The sequence below is a fragment of the Phaenicophaeus curvirostris genome, chromosome 7, assembly GCF_032191515.1.
Source record: "Phaenicophaeus curvirostris isolate KB17595 chromosome 7, BPBGC_Pcur_1.0, whole genome shotgun sequence".
NCBI classification, from domain to species: domain Eukaryota; kingdom Metazoa; phylum Chordata; class Aves; order Cuculiformes; family Cuculidae; genus Phaenicophaeus; species Phaenicophaeus curvirostris.
The window spans coordinates 16938008-16957359 of NC_091398.1; the positions used below are offsets into that span (position 1 = coordinate 16938008).

Sequence of the window (19352 nt, forward strand, 5' to 3'; positions counted from 1 at the left end):
CAGATATTTTGAGAAAAATGTAGTAAACATATAAGAAAGTGAACATATGGAACACATGATTCAATCTTCTGTGGTTGTAAGAGTAAGGAAATTGTGACTCTCATCTTTTTTAAGGGATCCTGGTATGGCATATCACAGAAACACTAGGTTGGAAAAGATCTCCAGGATCATTGAGTCCAACCATTCCTATCAAGCACTAAACCATGTCCCTGAGCATATGATCTCTTCCTTTCATGTTCATAGTTTCAGGATTTTTCTGCAGGATAATCCTTCTTCTGTGATACTCCAACAGCTTAGGGGAAAATTTGTTTGAGCATTTTAAGGGTGCTTTTCCTAGTGATAGTCAAAATAGAGATTTTTTTACTTTCCATTAATTTAGTTAAAGAAAATTCAGGAGGCTTTGACATTATGTAGAATACAGAGAGGCCAAAATTGGTCTTAAAACATATCCTCTGCATCTCAAGCAAGTCATCCTTTCCGGTCCCGAGATGAATAAAATGCTGCTGGTTTATAGAAAATGTGCTGCTTATAAACATTTGGTATTCATGAAGTAACATAAATCTTCCTGAAAACAATTTTATTGATTTTACTAGAGAAATTTCTTATTAGCAACATGAAGGGATTCACTTGGGTTTTTTTTTTTGTTAACGGAATTTGACTTTTCTTGAAGGCTGCAGTATTCTTTTGTTTGATTTAGAACCAAATAATGTAAGGATATCACTTGGTAAGGCCCGTGGTCCAAAAGATTAAATTCCTATTGAATAACACTTAATTACTTAATCTTGTGCATTCTTAAAATAACTTAATGTCTATGAGACGCTCTATCTTAATCTAAATACCTCTGTATGCTGATAGAAAACATATGAAATATTTTTGCTGTGATTTTTGTAGCTTTTTGTTAGCTGGACCTCCGCACCTGATGTCTCTGCAATCATTCCTGATGCTGTGAATATTTTACATTTGCTGGAACGGATGCTGTGGGGTTACTGTATAACTTAGGACTTAAAATTCATGTTTCTTTGTGCACTGATCTCTATAGTAGAATACATCCTAGTTATTTACAAGTTATGCTGATCTATCCAGTGCATGTTGAAATAGGCATTCTGTTTCATAGCTGAAGGATGTCGGTTTCATGACATTTAAAAGAGACAAATGCCTTGCATAGACGATTTATTATTATTGCATAGATAATTTGTTATACTGCTTTGAGAGCCAGTAGGAGAACAAGATTTACTGAAATGTAGTCCTCAAAGAATGCTTTCCAAAAAATAAGTAGAAATTAATTTTCTTATAAATTGATGTTATCCAAGCTCAGTCTTAATCCATGTCCTCTAGAGTGTTATTACCCCTTGTAATGGGAATTTGCCTTTCTCATTCCTTGACTAACATTGTAAACTGAATTAATTGTGTGGATGGTAAGTGAACAACTATATTCACCTCATCTCACTAGTGAACAGGCTTCATTCCATGTGTGAAGGAAGCAAACAGCCCTTCTCACACTTCAGTGTTATAACTGTACCCCTTTCACATGAACCAGGTAGCAAACAGTTCAGCACACCTCAGGAAGCTTTCTGCAAAGGTTCCTGTTAATCTGTGGTTGGAGTTTTCCTCTATCTCCATAAGATGAATGCAAAAATAACTATAATCATGCTGGAAAAGAAGGTGACTGTAAAATATACATGATTGCAACTATTCATTGACAATGCAGAAACCAGGATTACAGACCTGTCAAAACTATCTTGATCCTGTGTGACAGAACTGATCTGTGCACCGTCACTCACTGGGTAGACTTTCTTCCAAATGGGGACGAACACAAAAGAGTCTTGAGACACATTTTCATATTCTTCCTCTTCTGAGGTCTTCTCTGTGACAGGTGGCTTCAGGTTGTTATAAAAGCATCCTTTTTATTGTTGACTTTCACTGTGTTTTACAACTGTAACCTGAATTTGTTGCTCAGAACGTTACTGAAAACTTTGCTAAGATTTGTTAACTCTGGAATTCGAGGTCTTGGCAGTGAAGGTTTTTTATATATTTAAGGTCTAAATATCTTTTTTAGAGATAATTTTAAAGTTACTTCTTTATATTTAGAGTAAGGATACAAGTGTCATAGAATTTCAGAAAGTATTTATGAACATATTTTTCTAAAAAGCCCACTCTGTTTTTATAGACTCTTGTTTATTTTGTCTTTCCCACCCTATTACTGGAATCTAGAAGCTATTTTGCAAGTGTAATTTTGCTTGCAATTTCAGTTGACTTGCAGCAAGTAAAAGTGTGGATAAAATAAAGTTTACAGCTGCTTTTCTTCATATGGACCAAATCAAGATATTAACTGACTATATTAGAAGGCTTTGGTGATTTGATCCACCTATTGAACTCCTATTTCTTTAGGCTGATGTTAAAAATTGTGTTTGTGAAGAAAACAGTATTCTACTGGAGAAGTACGTTGCACATGATGTTAGAGCTTTCACTATTGCCTATGTTGGCGGTTGTCCATTGCTATTTAGAATCATAAAATAATTTGGGTTGGAAGGGATCTTAAAGATCATCTAGTTCCAACCCCCTGCCATGGGCAGGGACATATCCCACTAGATTAGGCTGCTCACGACGCCATCCAACCTGGCCTTGAACACCTCCAGGGAAGGGACATCCACAACTTCCCTGGGCAACCTGTTCCAGTGCCTCACCACTCTCATAGTGACGATCTGTACCCATACTGTCTTACTGCACATCAGGCTGAAGTTTGTCAGTGATACCATTCCTGAGGGCCACCCCTGCCCCTGTGCCAGGTGTATCTGATGTATGGTCAGTCTTCTGCCAGAAGGAAGTAAATGAATCATAGAATCACCAGGTTGGAAAGGACCCACTGGATCATTGAGTCCAACCATTCCCATCAATCACTAAACCATGCCCCTCAGCACCTCATCCACCTGTCTCTTAAACATCTCCAGGGAAGGTGAATCAACCACCTCCCTGGGCAGCCTGTTCCAGTGCCCAATGACTCTTTCTGTGAAATATTTTTTCCTAATGTCAAGTCTGACCCTCCCCGGCGGAGCTTGAGGCCATTCCCTCTTGTCCTGTCCCCTGTCACTTGGGAGAAGAGGCCAGCACCCTCCTCTCCACAACCTTCCTTCAGGTAGTTATAGAGAGCAATAAGGTCTCCCCTCAGCCTCTTCTTCTCAAGGCTAAACAGCCCCAGTTCTCTCAGCTGCTCCTCAAAAGACTTGCTCTCCGGCCCAGAAGTTCCTGCTCCAAAAGTTGCAGGAAAATAAGAAAGCGTGTATTTACTTCTGCAACTTGAAATGGAAACTATTTCAGTGACTTTTCAGGAAAAGAAGAAAGTGTTTATTTACTTCTGTGGCTTGAATTGGAAACTATTTCAGTGAATTTCTATAGGGAGGAAAATAAGGATAGTGTCTTGCAGCGTTGGGGGAGCTTTTTGGAGTGGGCTTGTTAGAAGCTTTCCAGTTTGTCTTGCGAGAGCCCACAGCGGCGATAGCCGTGGGCCAGGTCCCAGCTTCCTGGGGGCCCTGAAATCCCACCTGCCGCCCCGCAAACAAGGGCTGAGGTCTTTTCCACCTTGTTACTGAAATCTAGAAGCTTTTTTTGCAAGTGCAACTTTGCCTGCAATTTCAGGCAAATTTCCTCCGGTGCGGGAGGAGCCAGGTTTTAAGAGTACGGTAAAATTTGCTGATTTGAGATTGCTTGCTTGCTTTCCTGCTGAGGGAGAGCGGAGTTCGAAGGGAGGCGGCTGCGGGGCCACCAGGTGGGGCTGCAGCCCGGGCGATGGAGCCTTCCGAAGCCTCTTTTTATTAAGTAAACCATCCGTAGGGCTGACAGAGAATCGTTTGCCAATACATGCTGTGATCAGCTTTGCGATGACTTCACTGTATTCGGAGATGACGCCGATTTTGCTCCACAAATTCTCATTACCCGTTCCCAGAGGTGGTATCTCCAGGTGAATCCCCAGTTCTCTCTCCTTTGCCTCTATGCTAACGTGGGAACGGTTGGTGTAGTTTTAGGAGTGAGTATACCAGAAATAACTATCAAAGACCAGATTTTACAGGGTTGAGTATTTTCATTTTTTGTTGAGTATTTTCGTTTTTTGTTAAAGGAAGTGCCCAAACTCCAGAAGCGGGCAAAGCCGAATCACTTTTTCCTGGTTCCTAGGCTGTTTTAAACATAACATGTGCTTTAGGGTCCGGGTGGCACTCATTAATGCCTGTTTGAAGACCTTTCTGTAGGTTTGGCTGAAAGTGAGATTGGGATGTCAGTGCTCTGACAGTGTTCTGGTAGCAGCTCTGCGTTTTTGCTGTTCAAATCTTGACTTGCAGGACAGTTTTGGAAATGCTGTGGGATCCTATGCTGTGACTCTTTGCAACGAAACAGAGTTTGTTTGCAGAGAACAGTCCAGCGAGTTATTGTGTTCACCGAAGATGCTGAGGAAATAATCACAGGATTTCCTGAGAGATTTTCAACACACAGTTGTGTGATCTGTCTCACAGCAATGACAGCCAGAGATTCGTTAAGCTAGCAAAATAAATACATAGATTACTAGACTTCTATTATGTTCATGACTTAAATCAGGCTCCAGGAAGGGCCTGGGAATGCAAATACAAGAAAGAAGGTAAAAGAGTGATCTCGGACGTGGGAGGACAACAAAGGAGTATGGAGGAGTTGGGTTTTTCTCACTTTTGGCAATAGAGATCAGAACTGCTTTGCCTCCTTGATCGCTGCCATATTAAGTTGGATCTAGGCATCCTTTCAACTTAATGGACGGAAGGAGGCTTACAATTAAAGTGCTCAGAATTATCCTTCAAAAGACTTATGGACTGTATAGCTAACTTGCATATTAGCCTTACAAATTAAATTTCTGGAGCTAGAAAGTGTGAATAGTGTCTTCAGCTGAGTGAAATGAAAAGGATCTTCTTAAATATCTAGTTTAGATTACTAATTAGTTTTCTAAACATTTGACTTTTTCTTTCTTTTGAGAAGTAAAACTGACTATTGGTAGATGTTGAGAAGTTATTTCGAAAATATTCTAGATAGCCTTAAATGCAAATGCCAGTCTTTGGCCTTATGAGGAGAAAATGCCTTGCCAGCTGACTAGCTCAGTGCAGTTTAAATTATGGTCTGTTACAACAGAGTGAAACTGCAGTGAATTACTCTCATTTCAGTGGAGTTTTTCCTTGAGTTTTAATTGCCAGAAGAATCTGATCCTAAATAGAGGTCTTAGTATCTGGTTTTGACTGGGCAAAGACTACCTGTCAGACAGGTAGCTTAATTGACTTCTAAAACTGCTTCGTGCAGTTTAATGGAGAACAGAATGTTTGCTTACTTTAAGCCTCTTGATCTAGGTCCTCAAATTCCTTATCAATGTTTGTCTTCATTTTTCTAAAAAAAGAACAAAGATAATCTGATTTTTATTACAGAAGATCTTTATGAATTATTCTGCCAAGTATTCAGAGGAATCCTATGCAGCAATCAAAAGTATCTTGAAAAAGTTTGTGAGCTCAATCCTACTAAAAGTGTGCATGCATAGCTGTAGAACCCACGCGCAAGTCTGTACAGAAGAGGAAGAGGAGGGTAGTAGAAAGCACTGTGAGTTTACTCTTTCTTGCATAATGCCAGAACTGTTTTTAGACTTGTAGAAGATCAGTGCTTGTTCTGCCTTCCATGTTTTCTGCCTGCAGCCCAACCTTTTGGAAAGCAGCTTGAAGAAAAATGCTGCTGTGAGGGCACAAAGTAGAGCAAAGCCTGAGGGCTTCCTCCCTCAGCCCTTAATGTGAAAGGGAGGTGGTTCCCTACTTTGCTATCCTATTCTGCCTAAAATCTGATTTTCTATTTGGAAAATATTGCTCTTTTGCTAAAAAGTGAAGCAGTCGTCTTTCTCCATAGATTAGTGAGACTGCGTTTGGTAGATGTTTCCATGTTCTTTCCATCACTTGAGTGTCTTACACAAATTTCTTAAGAAATTTGTAATGTTCCATGGGTTAACATTTTCCTTACATTATGGAATGCATTTATTATAAGATACTATTATCTACTACTCTGAAATTAAGGGAATTTATTATATTGTTTTAGTGCACTTTATACTCTTTATAAAATGATGATGATGAGATTTAATATCAAGGGATAGAGCTGACATTAAGGATGACTTCTTGTTTGTGAATAACTACAAACTGTACCCATAATACTTTGTTCTCCATTTGAGTAGCAGCGCTGTGAAAGTATTCATAAAACTTAGAAAAATAGTAAGTATATGTGCATTCACTGGTAGTATTCAAGAAAAAAAAAAAAGGAAAATTGTTTCACTGATGTTGGTTGTTTTTAAATAATTAGTAAGTTGCATTGGAGCACAACATTTAAAAATTCCCTACTGGCAAGGAGGAAATATAAGTTTTTTTAAGGGGGTAAAGGTTATCAGACCAATTATTCGTCTGTGGTCTCCATTCTATTGGAGGTGGGGAGCACATTAATGACATTTGTAAGCAAACAAATGGAGTATGTGAACGGTAAGGAAAAAAGCAGTTTATGGCTGGTGGTGCTTTTTGGTGGAGTGGAAAAAGGCTTCAAAATACAACTGGTTACCACAGTTGGCATTCTTTGCCACTACTTTGCATAAATATAATCTCGTATCAAAATTCTCTGTGAAATTCCTTCTTGGAGAGTTTAACCTCTCTTCAGGGACAGTTATGCTGTGATAAAATACCAGCATTTAAGACATCAGATAATTACATGTTCTGGAGTCTAGGACCAAACATACAACTGCTCATCAGCCATGATTTTAAGCTGAGAATGATTGCAAGAGTGGTGATGACACAACTTCTGCTCAAGTTGGGGGTCTACCTTATAATTTTAAACAGCCCAGGTAGTGGCCTGGAGAGCTGCTGAAATCAGCTGAGTCCATGTTGCTGCAAGGATTTCTTCACCCTCTTTTTGAAGGGTGCAATCCACAGTTTACAGGTGTAGACAGCTGAGATGAAAAAAGATCTATAAATGCAGTCACCATTTTTATGCAGTATGCATCTGCAACAGTTTTCTTTTATTAAAATGACTTAAAAAATAATAAAGTCAGATTTGTTTATTATTTTTACCTTGCAGAAGTAAATGAAATACTCTATCTGTACAGTAAGTATCCTCATCTGGGATCAGATTCTGCCAAAATTTCTCTCATAGTTGCCTCATGACACAGTAGTATATTTGGATAACAGTACAGGTATTATAAGAAAAACTCTAGTGTCTTTCTTTTTCTTTGCAAACTTAACCTAATTGTTATTACATTTGACTTGTTATACTGAGTATCTCTGTGGGTGCAAGTATACACAGCAACACATGCCCTCTTACCTTTTTTGGGAAAGAAAACCTATGCAGTACCTGAAAAGACAGAAAAATTTACATAGTGGGAAGTCTGTGTGGGAGTAGGAAGAGCATGAATTTAATAAACCATGGAGATTTTTCATAGTAAGTAATTAAAAATTATTGTTGTTTTGGAAAGATGAAAACATTGGTCATGTAATGTTATGCTTTTAGTTGTTGATCCTTTTTTTTTGTACAAATATTTAATCTGCTGGACTGTACAGATCTTTGGGTTAGTATTCTAAAATTTTTCATGCAAATATTTATGCTTCTTTTTAATAAATATCCTATTTGTTTATGTGTAATAGTCTTTGTATGTTATGTGGTTAAAAAGTACTTATTTGTTCATTTACATAACTTTAAATGAATCTTATTTAGAAAAGCTGTAAAGAATCATTAATTTTTATTGCTGGATTTTTTTCGAGTAACGAACCTCATCACAATACAGGCTACCGATTCTCCTCTGTCTCATGTTCATTGTAGAAAAGACAGAGCTATTTTTAACATTTGCACAGTGTAGATAGACTGTTCTTCATTCTGTGTGGTTTGGAGCTGAATCTGTAGAGCCCTTCATAATCATATCCTTTTTTTTTTTTTTTTAATGGTTTGTTTGAATTTGATCACTGTAGCTGATTCCATGCATTGATAATGAAGGCTTGGGTTGCCTGTTTCTCAGCATAAATTTGCCTCAGACTTCTACTTTGACAGTGCTCTGTGTTTCGGTACGCATGAAGATACAGAACTGAAATTGCTTTGCTTTCTTTACAAATGACTCAGAGTGTGCTTGTCCTTCCCTAAAATGTTGCCAGCGTGTGAAGGATTTTCAATGAGCAATGCAATAAGCCAGCATCTGGGAAGGTTTGAGGCTGCACTGGTAGAACTGTGTACTGTCACACAGAGGATCAGAGCTGGAGCCAAGTCTCTGTAGCACCGTGGATCATATTGGTCACATACTGGAAGTTTTGTTTATGTAACTTGCTTGCTGTTTAAGCTGCTTAAATAGTATTGCCATAATGTGGAGTGGACTTCCCAGTAGAGGTGAGCATGATTTTTATTGTTAAACTTCTCTGAATTGCTTTGTGATATGATATTAAGCGTGGATGCTTACATGTTTGGCATTATTTCTGTGTGCATGTAATTTGTGTTTTAGTTATTCAGTGAAAAGGATAAGAAAAATGGCAAGGTATATAATGCATATTTTTCATCTCATCTTATTTAGAGTTACTTTTAATACTGAAATATATAGCAAGCTTCTTTTCCTTGCTTGCTGTTTGCAGGGGGCATCTTTCTGATAGGTGACTTCCTATGCATTTTAAATGTTTTTGGAACATGTCAGTAACACTGTATTATTGTTATAAAAAGAAGCTAATAAGTAGCGTGACTAAATACCTCTCACCAGAGCTTGCTTTCTGGCTTGTTAAATCTCAGATTATAGTTATAAGGATACATGAAACACGAGCTGTCAGATTCTCCAGATAAACTAAGAAAGTAAAGAATGAAATAAATTGTATACTGGATTTGACGTCTTGCATATGTCTGTCATTGTTAATATTAAAAGTTATGACCTGTCATGCCCAGGATAGCTTCCAGTAATTCATTTGCACTGACAACTTGCTTTGAGAAGGGTATAAAATTACTGTCGCTTCTCTCTAACCAGTAAAATTTGACATTTAGTGCAGTAAGTTTTATTTAAGGGAACAGATAGTGTGCTGAAGGTAACCCGTGAGGTTCTAGCCTTTAAGCTCAAAAGAGGCATTATCATAAACGAAATAGACTTTGTACCTATGTGTTTGGAAAAAATAAATACCTCTTTTACTGCCTATAGCAGAACACAAAAAATTAGTTCAACTGAGTTACTTATTAAGCATTGCTGTTCTGCTAATATGTTTAGTTTGCGGTGAGACTGGCTGTGATTATATTTGCATTTGCTGATAGTAATTTTTTGAATGAAAGAAGGGTACATGCTGAAAAATATTAAAATGTTTTTCTTGCTTGCTATAGAAATGTCTATGCTTACTATGTAAAGACTGCTGTGGTTTGTGTTTTTCTGTTGTTTCTTTTTTTTTTTTTTTCTGAGGAACTAGGACAGCTCATGCGTTTTCCTGCTAAATATATTTATGAGGCAGCTGTTTTATAGCTTTCAGCTCTAAAGTTATAGATAAGTGTGTATTTGTTTGACAGAAGATTCGAGAATTTCCATTTACTGCCAGTACATGTAAAGCTTGGCTAAGCAGACTGCATCAGGAGCACACACCATTTGTATTAGCCAATCTGTCTTTGCAAGTCCCAGGGCCACTATCTTGCTAGAAGCCACTGTGTGCTTTTGAAAGCATGAAATTAGTTTTATACTGAGCACATGGTTTCTCATTTAGCAGTTCTTTTTATGGTAATGGTCAATTTATGGTTCACTGCCAGAATTTTGGTGTTCTGTCAAATCTGATAGCTTCTGCTAAGGTGTTCTTTGGAGATAAACAAACTAACCCCACAACACCCTCAGTCTCTCCAACCCCCACCCCCCCCAAAAAAAAAAAAAAAGTTTGTGGTGAGGATCCTAGGGAGACCGTAATAAAGGAAAAGTCTCCCCAGTGACCTAAACTACTCACACTTCTGATACAAAATGCGCTTGAAAAATGTGTATGAAGTACCCTAAGCATTCACTAGAGATGCTTTTTAGAAAGCAGATTTAGAGCACATTACAAACTTTGTTTGCTCTTTGGAAATTTATGGGAGTCTAAGTTGTTAGTAAATACTTTTGTAAAACTGCCTTTAATACATATAATTCATTAATTGATAAGCCAATTTTTTACCCATATTTTGCACTTGGGAGAGGTCATTCTAACTCTGCCAGATTGCTGTTACCTTACTAGTAGCTATCCTTACTGAAAAATTAAAGTCATTAACATTGTGCCCTTTTAGGCTTTACCGGGGTTACTTTGTCCAGCTTCCATTTATCTCTCTTGTATAACAGGTAATTTTAAATTAATTTTAATATAGGTCATCATAATTCTGAATTTATCTTGCAGCAACTATTTTTTTTATATGATGCAATATTTAGTTCTTTGTTCAGTTCTGTCTGCAAGGGGCAAAATTTGACATTGGGTTTTGCGTGGAAGAGGTGGTGGGCTCTATAACTGGTAATATTTCTTCTCTTAAGTGCTGAGGGGAGATCTCAATCAGCTAATCATAGAATCATAGAATAACCAGGTTGGAAGAGACCCACTGGATCATCGAGTCCAACCATCCCTATCAAACACTAAACCATGCCCCTTAGCACCTCGTCCACCCGTGCCTCGAACACCTCCAGGGAAGGTGACTCAACCACCTCCCTGGGCAGCCTGTTCCGGTGCCCAATGACTCCTTCTGTGAAAAATTTTTTCCTAATGTCCAGCCTAAATCTCCCCTGGTGGATCTTGAGGCCATTCCCTCTTGTCCTGTCCCCCATCACTTGGGAGAAGAGGCCAGCACCCTCCTCTCCACAACCTCCTTTCAGGTAGTTGTAGAGAGCAATGAGGTCTCCCCTCAGCCTCCTCTTCTCCAGGCTAAACAACCCCAGCTCTTTCAGCCGTTCCTCATAAGGCCTGTTCTCCAGCCCCTTCACCAGTTTTGTTGCTCTTCTCTGGACTCGTTCCAGAGCCTCAACATCCTTCTTGTGGTGAGGGGCCCAGAACTGAACACAGGATTTGAGGAGTGGTCTCACCAGTGCCGAGTACAGAGGGAGAATAACCTCCCTGGACCTGCTGGTCACACCATTTCTGATACAAGCCAAGATGCCATTGGCCTTCTTGGCCACCTGGGCACACGGCTGGCTCATATTCAGTCGGTTGTCAACCAACACCCCCAGGTCCCTCTCCTCCAGGCAGCTTTCTAGACAGACTTCTCCTAGTCTGTAGCACTGCCTGAGGCATAAGAAGCTGGAGGCCGTAGCTTCCAGAAATTTGCTTACAAAGTAAACTTAAGCTGGTGTACTATTCGTTTTATTATTCCATCCTCATGGAGGAGGAAGAGAAGTAGAAGCTGTAGAGACTACTGTTCTTTGTCAAAGACACACAGAAGGTGCAATGGAGTATCTCTTCAACAAAGTTCCTTTCTCAAAGCCATGTTGTTTGGAACATGCTGTAGGATGCAGACTGACAGCTTGTTTGGTTTTTTTTTATACTGCTTTAAAAAAATAGGACCTTTGCATAAGTTTTTCTACTACTCTTAGGTGTGTGTTTAAAGGCTACCGGGCAGAAAATAGTTACAAACACTTGGAGAACAATGTGTGACATATCACTACCGTGACATAGAAAATTTGTTTTATTTCTTTAGAATATTTATATTTAGAATACCTTTTCTTGTCATCTTATTCCTTTTGGGTTTCCTTTTATCTGTCCTTTTTATCTCTATGAATACAAGCTTGTTGCATTTCAAGCTGGCTAGTTCTTTGTTCCAAGATGCTGATGTTTGTAAGGTGCTCTCAGCTTCAAACATCTTACATGCTCTTCCAAGTGTCTTTATTCCCCTTCTGCCATTTCACATTGGTAGGTAGAGTGAGAAGCAAGATCTGGTGTGCCTATTAAACTGGCCAAAACTACTTTGCTTCCTGGTAAGAAGCTCTACTTTTTCTAGAGCCATCGCTATATCAAATTACCAATTTTCACATGGCACCATAACTTCAATTTCTTCTCTTTTAGCGGACATCAGGGTCAATGTATGGTGATCTGTTTCAGTTTGAGGACATTTGGGTGATAGCAGCTTCCATACTGCAAGGTTACTTACAAGGAGATTGTGAAGGAGAAGAAGGCACTGTAAGCTAAATGGAAAAAATGGTTGCAGAAGTGGTATGAGGTTGTGAGCAATTCCACGTAGATCACTTGACTTTGGAATTCAAGTCTAGCCAAGCTCTTAGTGGAAATCTTGAATCTTCCTTTTCTTAGTGAAGGTCACTGATGATAACTACCAGAGGAGTTGAGTAAACTTAGAACTGTAGTTCACTGTGGCAGCCCTGCAGAAGCCTTACTGCTGGAACTGGAGTTTATATATATAGTTTCTCTCTGTCTATAGGCTGAAGAGCCAGAGATGTTCTAGAGACCTCATTCAGAATGTTCAGCCAAAAAATTTGTGTGTTTTTTTCATATGCTTTCTGTTCTGTTGGATTCTGAGCAGTGTTTGTAACATGTCTTTTAAGGGAAAATGAATGAACTTCTCTTTTTCTCATACACTTTTTTTCCTGTAAGGAGACACACATATATTTTCTTTTTTTTCTCTTTTCAAGTGAGGAAAACAGGGTGCTTTTGGATCTGTATGGATATAGGGAGAGTGTTTCTGTATAGATACTAGCAGTTAGGGCAGATGAAAGGCTAAAATCCTTAGGCTTAGGTAGGTCCAAGACCTAACATGAAAAAGTTTTTGTCTGTAACTGAGTGGTGCAGATCTTGGGAGGAAAAGATGAAGTTTCTTTTATATTCCATGAATAGAGGAATACAGTTTCTTTAAGGACTGAGATTTTGAGACCCAGATAGTATGTTATAGGAGCTACCTGAGGGAAAGGATATGACTGAAAGCTCCGTGTGCAAAACTTTTCCTGGTAGGTAAGTTGTGAAAGGGTCAGACCTTTGACTGGACAAGGATTCATGGTATCATGCACTAGGTGATACCACTTGTTAGTGTATGTGGTTACTCTGGATGGTGTATGACATTTGTGTCTTGATCACCGATGTTAAAGCAATTAAAGGATGTTTCCAGATCTAGGGACTTCTGAGGTGATTATAGTGTGGTCTTGTTTGGATTTTTTGGTTTTGTTTTATTAGCTGTTCATGTAGGTAATATTTATACTTTTGCCAAGCTAGAAGAGAAAGGGAGCAGGTATCTAGTGTGCTAGTTTCCCTTTTTCTCTCTTAATGTTCTGTAATGACATAATTAGAAGTCAGAACATATCGCATGGAAGTTTGTGACCCAGGGGCCTCCATTTTCTTTCTTTAGGATGCTTCATAGTAGAGCGAGCAGAGGGAGGGCAGGGAAGAAATCCATGAAGTGAGTTCTTAAAATTGTCAGTCTTTCTGCTCAGACTGCGTTCAGAATTTTCACATATGCAGTCCCCTCTCGCTCAGAACAGGGTGTTTGCAATGATGACATCCTGAAAAGTTTTGTTCTATAACAGGGAGAATAAAACCATAGTTCTGGGATCTAACATTTAAATGCGACCAGAAAAGGAGGCTTTTTTTTTTTTTTTTTTTAAATCAGCAGAACACATTTAAATGGAACTTTGAGAAAATAAAGAGGTGAGGAAGATTTCTAGGCTTTAGAGTGGTACGTCTGAATAAAATTCACAGAAATAACTTCATCGAGAAAAAGCAGTCTAGTTGAAAAGCCCTGAAGTTTATTGTTAGGAATTGAAATTAGTGTGTCGTGGCCAGCTTTATTAGTGGTACCATTGGAGCCTGATAAGTCTCTAGTAAGGTTCTGAACAGTATAAATCCATCCTGTAAGTAATCATTGTAAGGAAACATAAGTAGCACTTGGCACTTGTGTACCCAAGTTACTTGAAAAGATGATTTAAACTTTTCAGTCACTTTCACTGGTGAGCAGCGTACAGTCTTACAAAAAAGCCAAAGCTAGAACATGAGAATTTTATTTGCTGGAGATTAAATCATCATGAAAACATTTCAGATTTTTATAGATATGATTATGAAGAATGCCTGCATGAAAGTGGTGTAGTACCAGATATTTTGCTAATAACTATTGACAGAAACAAGGTAAAACATGACAGAAACAACTGAAAATATTGCACTCTCTTCCTCATTTTATTTATCATTTGCAAGGACTTGCTTGTTTTAATGAATTGTATTAACAAGTATTTCTCCTTTGAGGTTTTGTTGTTGTTTTTTTTTCTTTTCTCCTTCCTCAAAAGAAACAAGTTAAAGGACTTTGTTTTAGGGATTATTTCAGATCACCTTTGCTGGAAAAAAAAAATTGAGTTGACAGTGTTAACTTAATTGTGTACTAGACTTCTGCTGTGGAAGTCATTGTTATTGCATCATGTCTATGCTTTTGATATCCTTCTGTAGGTAATGTTTCTTGACTGAACAATCAAGAAAGCTTAAAATCCAAATCAATGAACTAATAATTTACCAGCAGCTAATGAATTAACTCTGTAATCTAGTTGTACTTTGTAAATAATACTCATTAATGTCTGGGTGACAAAGCTGTTTGCTTAAATACTTAATAAATTCACAGATTTTAGATTTTTGTAACATATAAGCACTGTTTGGCACTTAGTGTTTCATATTGTTCACCAACAATTATTCAGTTAATAGGCAGAAACAGCCTGTTGCTTGATAAAAACATCAGGATACCCACTAGCAAAGTGGTAACAATGAAAAAGGTATAACTTATAGAAAGATTAGTTTGAAACAAATATGCAAACTATTAAGTAATTATGGAAAAAAAATTGAAATTACATAATTTCAGATGTGGTTAGCTAATTAGACTTATATAATTGTAATTTTTAATTTATTAACAGATATTGGGTTTGTAAACATTTGTCAAATAGTTTGACCGGCTTTTACCCAAAACTTTCAAGTTGTTCATAACATGCTGTTTATTCATTGATCAAGCCCAGCTTTACTGCAGTCTCGTGAGAAATGGGACAAAACAGAATGAGTGATTGCAAGAAAGGATAAAGGTTGTTGGGCATTTCCATGCTGTGAAGGTGCTCTGCAACCTGAACATCTGGCTTCTCCTGCTTTCTTTCATGCACATGCTCACTTGTTAGAAAGATGTTAATGAGCTTTATCTTGGAGAAATTTGGTTTAGAGCTTAAGTATGATGTACCGATTAACTCAAGTGGATTAAAACAGGAGGGAGGAATTTGTGATAACAGGTTGCACTACTGCATCTCAGTGCATGAAATGAAACAGCAACATGGCTAATGTTAGTGCATTCCAGACTTTTCAAGAGTCAGCTACACTCACACATGTGTTTTATGGTTGACTCGCCTTCCCTGGAGGTGTTTAAGGTGCGGGTGGATGAGGTACTGAGGGGCATGGTTTAGAGATTGGTGGGAATGGTTGGACTCGATGATCCGGTGGGTCTCTTCCAACCTGGTGATTCTATGATTATTCATGCACCTAATGTTACACATTTGTGTGAGTGTTCACTGGTTGTTAGGTATGGTTCATGAATGGGAGTTCAGATTAGAGCAGAAGAAAATACAGCTTCTGTCCTTGGAAAATTGAGTCTTAAGAAAAGGATGCATTAAAGAAGGATGGAAAATAATGTGAGATTTTGGGGGAGAGGCCTAAAGAAATAATGCTTGAGAAGATGCACACTGGATTTTGTTTCTTTTTGTTTAATTTTTCAGTTTCTGATTGTTAGTTTGATTGGTAAAAGTGAAGCTAATGGGAGGTGTACAGCAGTGTAGTGCTCCATCCCAGAAGGTGGATGCTGCTGAACCATCCCTTGGTTTTGCCCCCAGCAGCTGTGCTTGTAAACTGGAAATGGAGTTGATCACAGGCAAATGACTAGACGGAGTAAACTCTGTGGTGAAAATTTATTTTGAGGAAATGCATGATTAATCAGAAAATGTAATTCTGAAAAAATGCACAAATGTCTTATTCTTTGAAGTATTTTATGTTGCTTTATATTTATATAGCAAGAGTATTTGAATAAATATAGTGTACTTCACCTTTTTATCTGTGTTTAGAAACACAATTTAATATACCAAACTGATCATCAGAAGTCTATTTTATGTGTAATAGGCATGTTATTAAATGAAACAAAAGTCAAAAGGTTAAAAATAGCTTTATGAATAGTATTTCTTCAGATGATTTGGTTTTTTAATAATTGTTTCAAGTAAAACTTAGTCAGCTTTACAGAAGATTAATTAATGAAGTCTCTTTTAATAAAAACGTTGAGTTCTTCAATTGTTGATGCAAGTTTCTTTGCGTGCTGATCTCCTCTACAAGAAATGTTTGAAGGGCTGTTAATTTATTGAATACCAAGCATCGCTGAAGTTTAAAGACCTATTTGAAATTGAAGTTATAGATTTCAATCACATTTTATGTCAACTACAATGGCAGAAGGAAGGAGCAGGTTTTAGTGGATAATGATCCAGTCTGTTGCACTTTATTGTACTAGGCATCTACCCTGACAATTACTGGCCACGTTTACTGGCTGCTTTTTTGCTTAAATTCTGGGAAGGTGAAGGAATGACAGACTCATATGTTCTGCCTTAGACTAAATGCAGTTATTTTTTCATCTTTTTACAGTTCTGCTTCAGAAAAATTTGTTACGATTATGCAGACTTGAAATCAATGGATGAATTGGGCAAATAAAGCTATCTATACTTGTAAAGTATTTCTACTTTGTACTGTTTTCCTCATTTGAAAACCCAGAGTTGAAAACTACAGAGTGGAGAGCAGGAATGTATTCTTTCTGCTGACTGCAGATTAGTAGGCTGTGTGACTGCTTGGAGTCTCATCCATCCTGTACAAGGGGTCATTCTCCAAACTGACTGCTGTGCGCTACGCAGAAGGGAGCTGAGCCAGCTCCTCTGAGCGAGGGTGTGCCTTGTTAGTTCAACAGTGATCCCTCTGTGGCAAAAGCAAGCTGCTGGAAAAACATCGGGTTTAGAAAGACTGGATGAGGTGCCTGAGTACAAGATAGGGAGCAAGCATAGAATCTAGGTGAAAACTTGGCAATTTTTATTCTGTCTTGAGTGGCCAAAACCATGTGGCTAGAAATAATATATCCTAAAATGTGTCAAAATAGCAACTTTTAGTAGGTATTTGAGTGGTGATAACCTGTGAGAAACTGATGTTTTACTGTAAATATGCTACCTAGCTTGAAATTGAAATCCCTTTAGTTACTGTATTATTTTCAAGGCCATCTATTACATGAACATGTTGTTTATTGCCTACTTTTAATAGAGTTCTGGGGTCAGTAGAAATTATATTGCGACTCAGATTTTGGGTGTTATGTAGTTGTTAGTGACACCCAGTAACAATGAGGAATCAGAATCTGAAGTGGTCTCTCTTTTTTCTCTTTTTTTTTTCTTTTTTTTTTCTTTTTCCCTTTCCTTTGATCTTGTTGCTGGATGTTAGTGGCACGTGACCATACTTTTCTGGTGTGGAGCAATCAGCTGCCAGAGTGAAGTCTGAAGGGACATCTACCAATTAACTGAAAATAATGAGAAAAATCTTGTTACACTAATCAAAGCAAGCTTGTTACTGAGAAATTTGGAAGTCAACAAATTTCTAAGCCATGTATGGTCTCTCCTGACTCTTGTGGTATAAACAAAATCAGAATCAGTGCTTCCAGTGGGGCTCATAGACTTTGTGGACCAAAGGAATTACTAAGCATTATCTCCTGTACAATACCAGACAAAATAATCTCAAGCATTAATTCCTTGAGTAGAAGAAATTGCTTTCCCTAACATGCCAGTGGTTGCTGTTAAGTCCAATAAATCTGCAATTGAACTAGAACACATTATTTAGAGATGCATCCAGGTTCAGTTTAAGGACTTCAGAACGTGATGAATTTACTTGTTACACTGTTGAATTGTTTAAATAACCCTTTACTTTGCAGGTAAGAACTGCATCTTGCTGCCTATTTGAATTTTCTGACTATGAGCCAGGAGTTGCCTTTTGTTCCCTGCTATTAAAGAGCCCTTGTTATTAGATAGATTCTCCTTTTAAAATAGCAGGGAAGCTTGATTTAAAGTTCAGCACTGTTTGTATTAAGTGTGCCATTACAAACATGGGTTGTGTAATATTTAAAAAGAGTATGTATCACTTTCTTTTTTTATTTTTCATAAAGTGGTTTGCATCTCTGACTCTCTAATGAATCAGAATAACAACTTTGACTCCACAACAGTGGACTGTTGGTCCTGTTTTTTAAAGTCTGGACAATATACTCTTTAACAGTAACAAATACTCTTTCAACCAGAACCAAGTTCATAAAGCTCTCTTTCTTAGTATCAAGTTAGGAGCATGATACCAATACTTCTCAAGATTTTTCTGGACTTTTGCTGTCTTTTCTTCTCCTTCGGTTAATTTTCAGCTGGCAGGATCAAGCTTTACTCAGTGAGCACTTCTGAAAGGACAGTTGTTTTCCAGGTCAGATCCCTTGCTTATGGTTTAATACTGCTTGTTTTGCTCTCTGTAGAGCCTGGGCTCCATTTCTAAACTATATGTTAAGTACTGAAAGGCAACTATGCAGCAGCTCTATGTCTACTTCTTGATACCATCAGCAATATGCAGTGACCTTTGTTAATGAAACTTATTTTACAGATTGTTTCTTTTTTTTTTTTTTTGCAAGTGCATAATGCTTAATATCAATGTGGGGATTGGGCTGGTATGGTTTTAGTCTTATTTCATTTATACGATGTGTGCTTATCATGTCATCTCATTTTCTTCTTATTAAGACTTTTACTTATGTAAAGCATACCTTCAGTGAAGATGCAGAAAACAGGAGATACAGAATCTTTTTCTTATTTCCTAACCAGCTTGTGAAGACACTATATTTATGATTTACCTGACCAATGTTTTTTACAGCTTTGCCTGAACTAAGAATATCTGTTATCTAACCATGTAAATAATTTTGTTGAGTCTTATCTTTTTTGGTACACTGGTACCAGTACCTGGCACGCATCCCAATTAGCCATTGTCTTTTTCCCACTTAATTTGGATTGTTTAAAGACGGTATCATACAGTACTATATTCAAACTATTATCTTTGGAATATCTTTACCTGATATATAGCATGTCCCCAGCTCCCACATCTGTCTATCCACAAAGACTTCTTTCTTTAGTTTGTGGTAAGAGTGGAAGAACAGCATAAGCATCCTGATTTATTTGGATGACTAATTTCTCCTTGTTTTACTCAAGTTAAAATGCTTACAGCTTTGTTGCATGAAACTGTCTTGACAAGATGTCACTGTTAAAGGGCTTGCTCTTAAGCCTGTGGCTGTAATACATAATACTAATCTTTCTAATAACTTGCAAGCTAGTGTTCATA

The 19352-nt window shown here is 37.8% G+C and overlaps 1 protein-coding gene across 3 annotated transcripts in view; it reads left to right on the forward strand.

The window, feature by feature from the left end:
* Nucleotides 1-19352, forward strand: part of ZNF385B (zinc finger protein 385B) — a 151101-nt gene that overhangs the window by 17392 nt on the left and 114357 nt on the right. Inside the window, exon 1 of one of the 3 annotated variants that reach the window (XM_069861053.1) lies at nucleotides 8096-8394. The exons of the other annotated variants lie outside the window; for them this stretch is intronic. Coding sequence (XP_069717154.1) covers nucleotides 8370-8394 — 25 coding nt within the window. The 5' untranslated portion in view covers nucleotides 8096-8369. Of the gene's footprint in view, nucleotides 1-8095; nucleotides 8395-19352 lie in introns of those variants that run through there. 3 annotated transcript variants of the gene reach the window in all.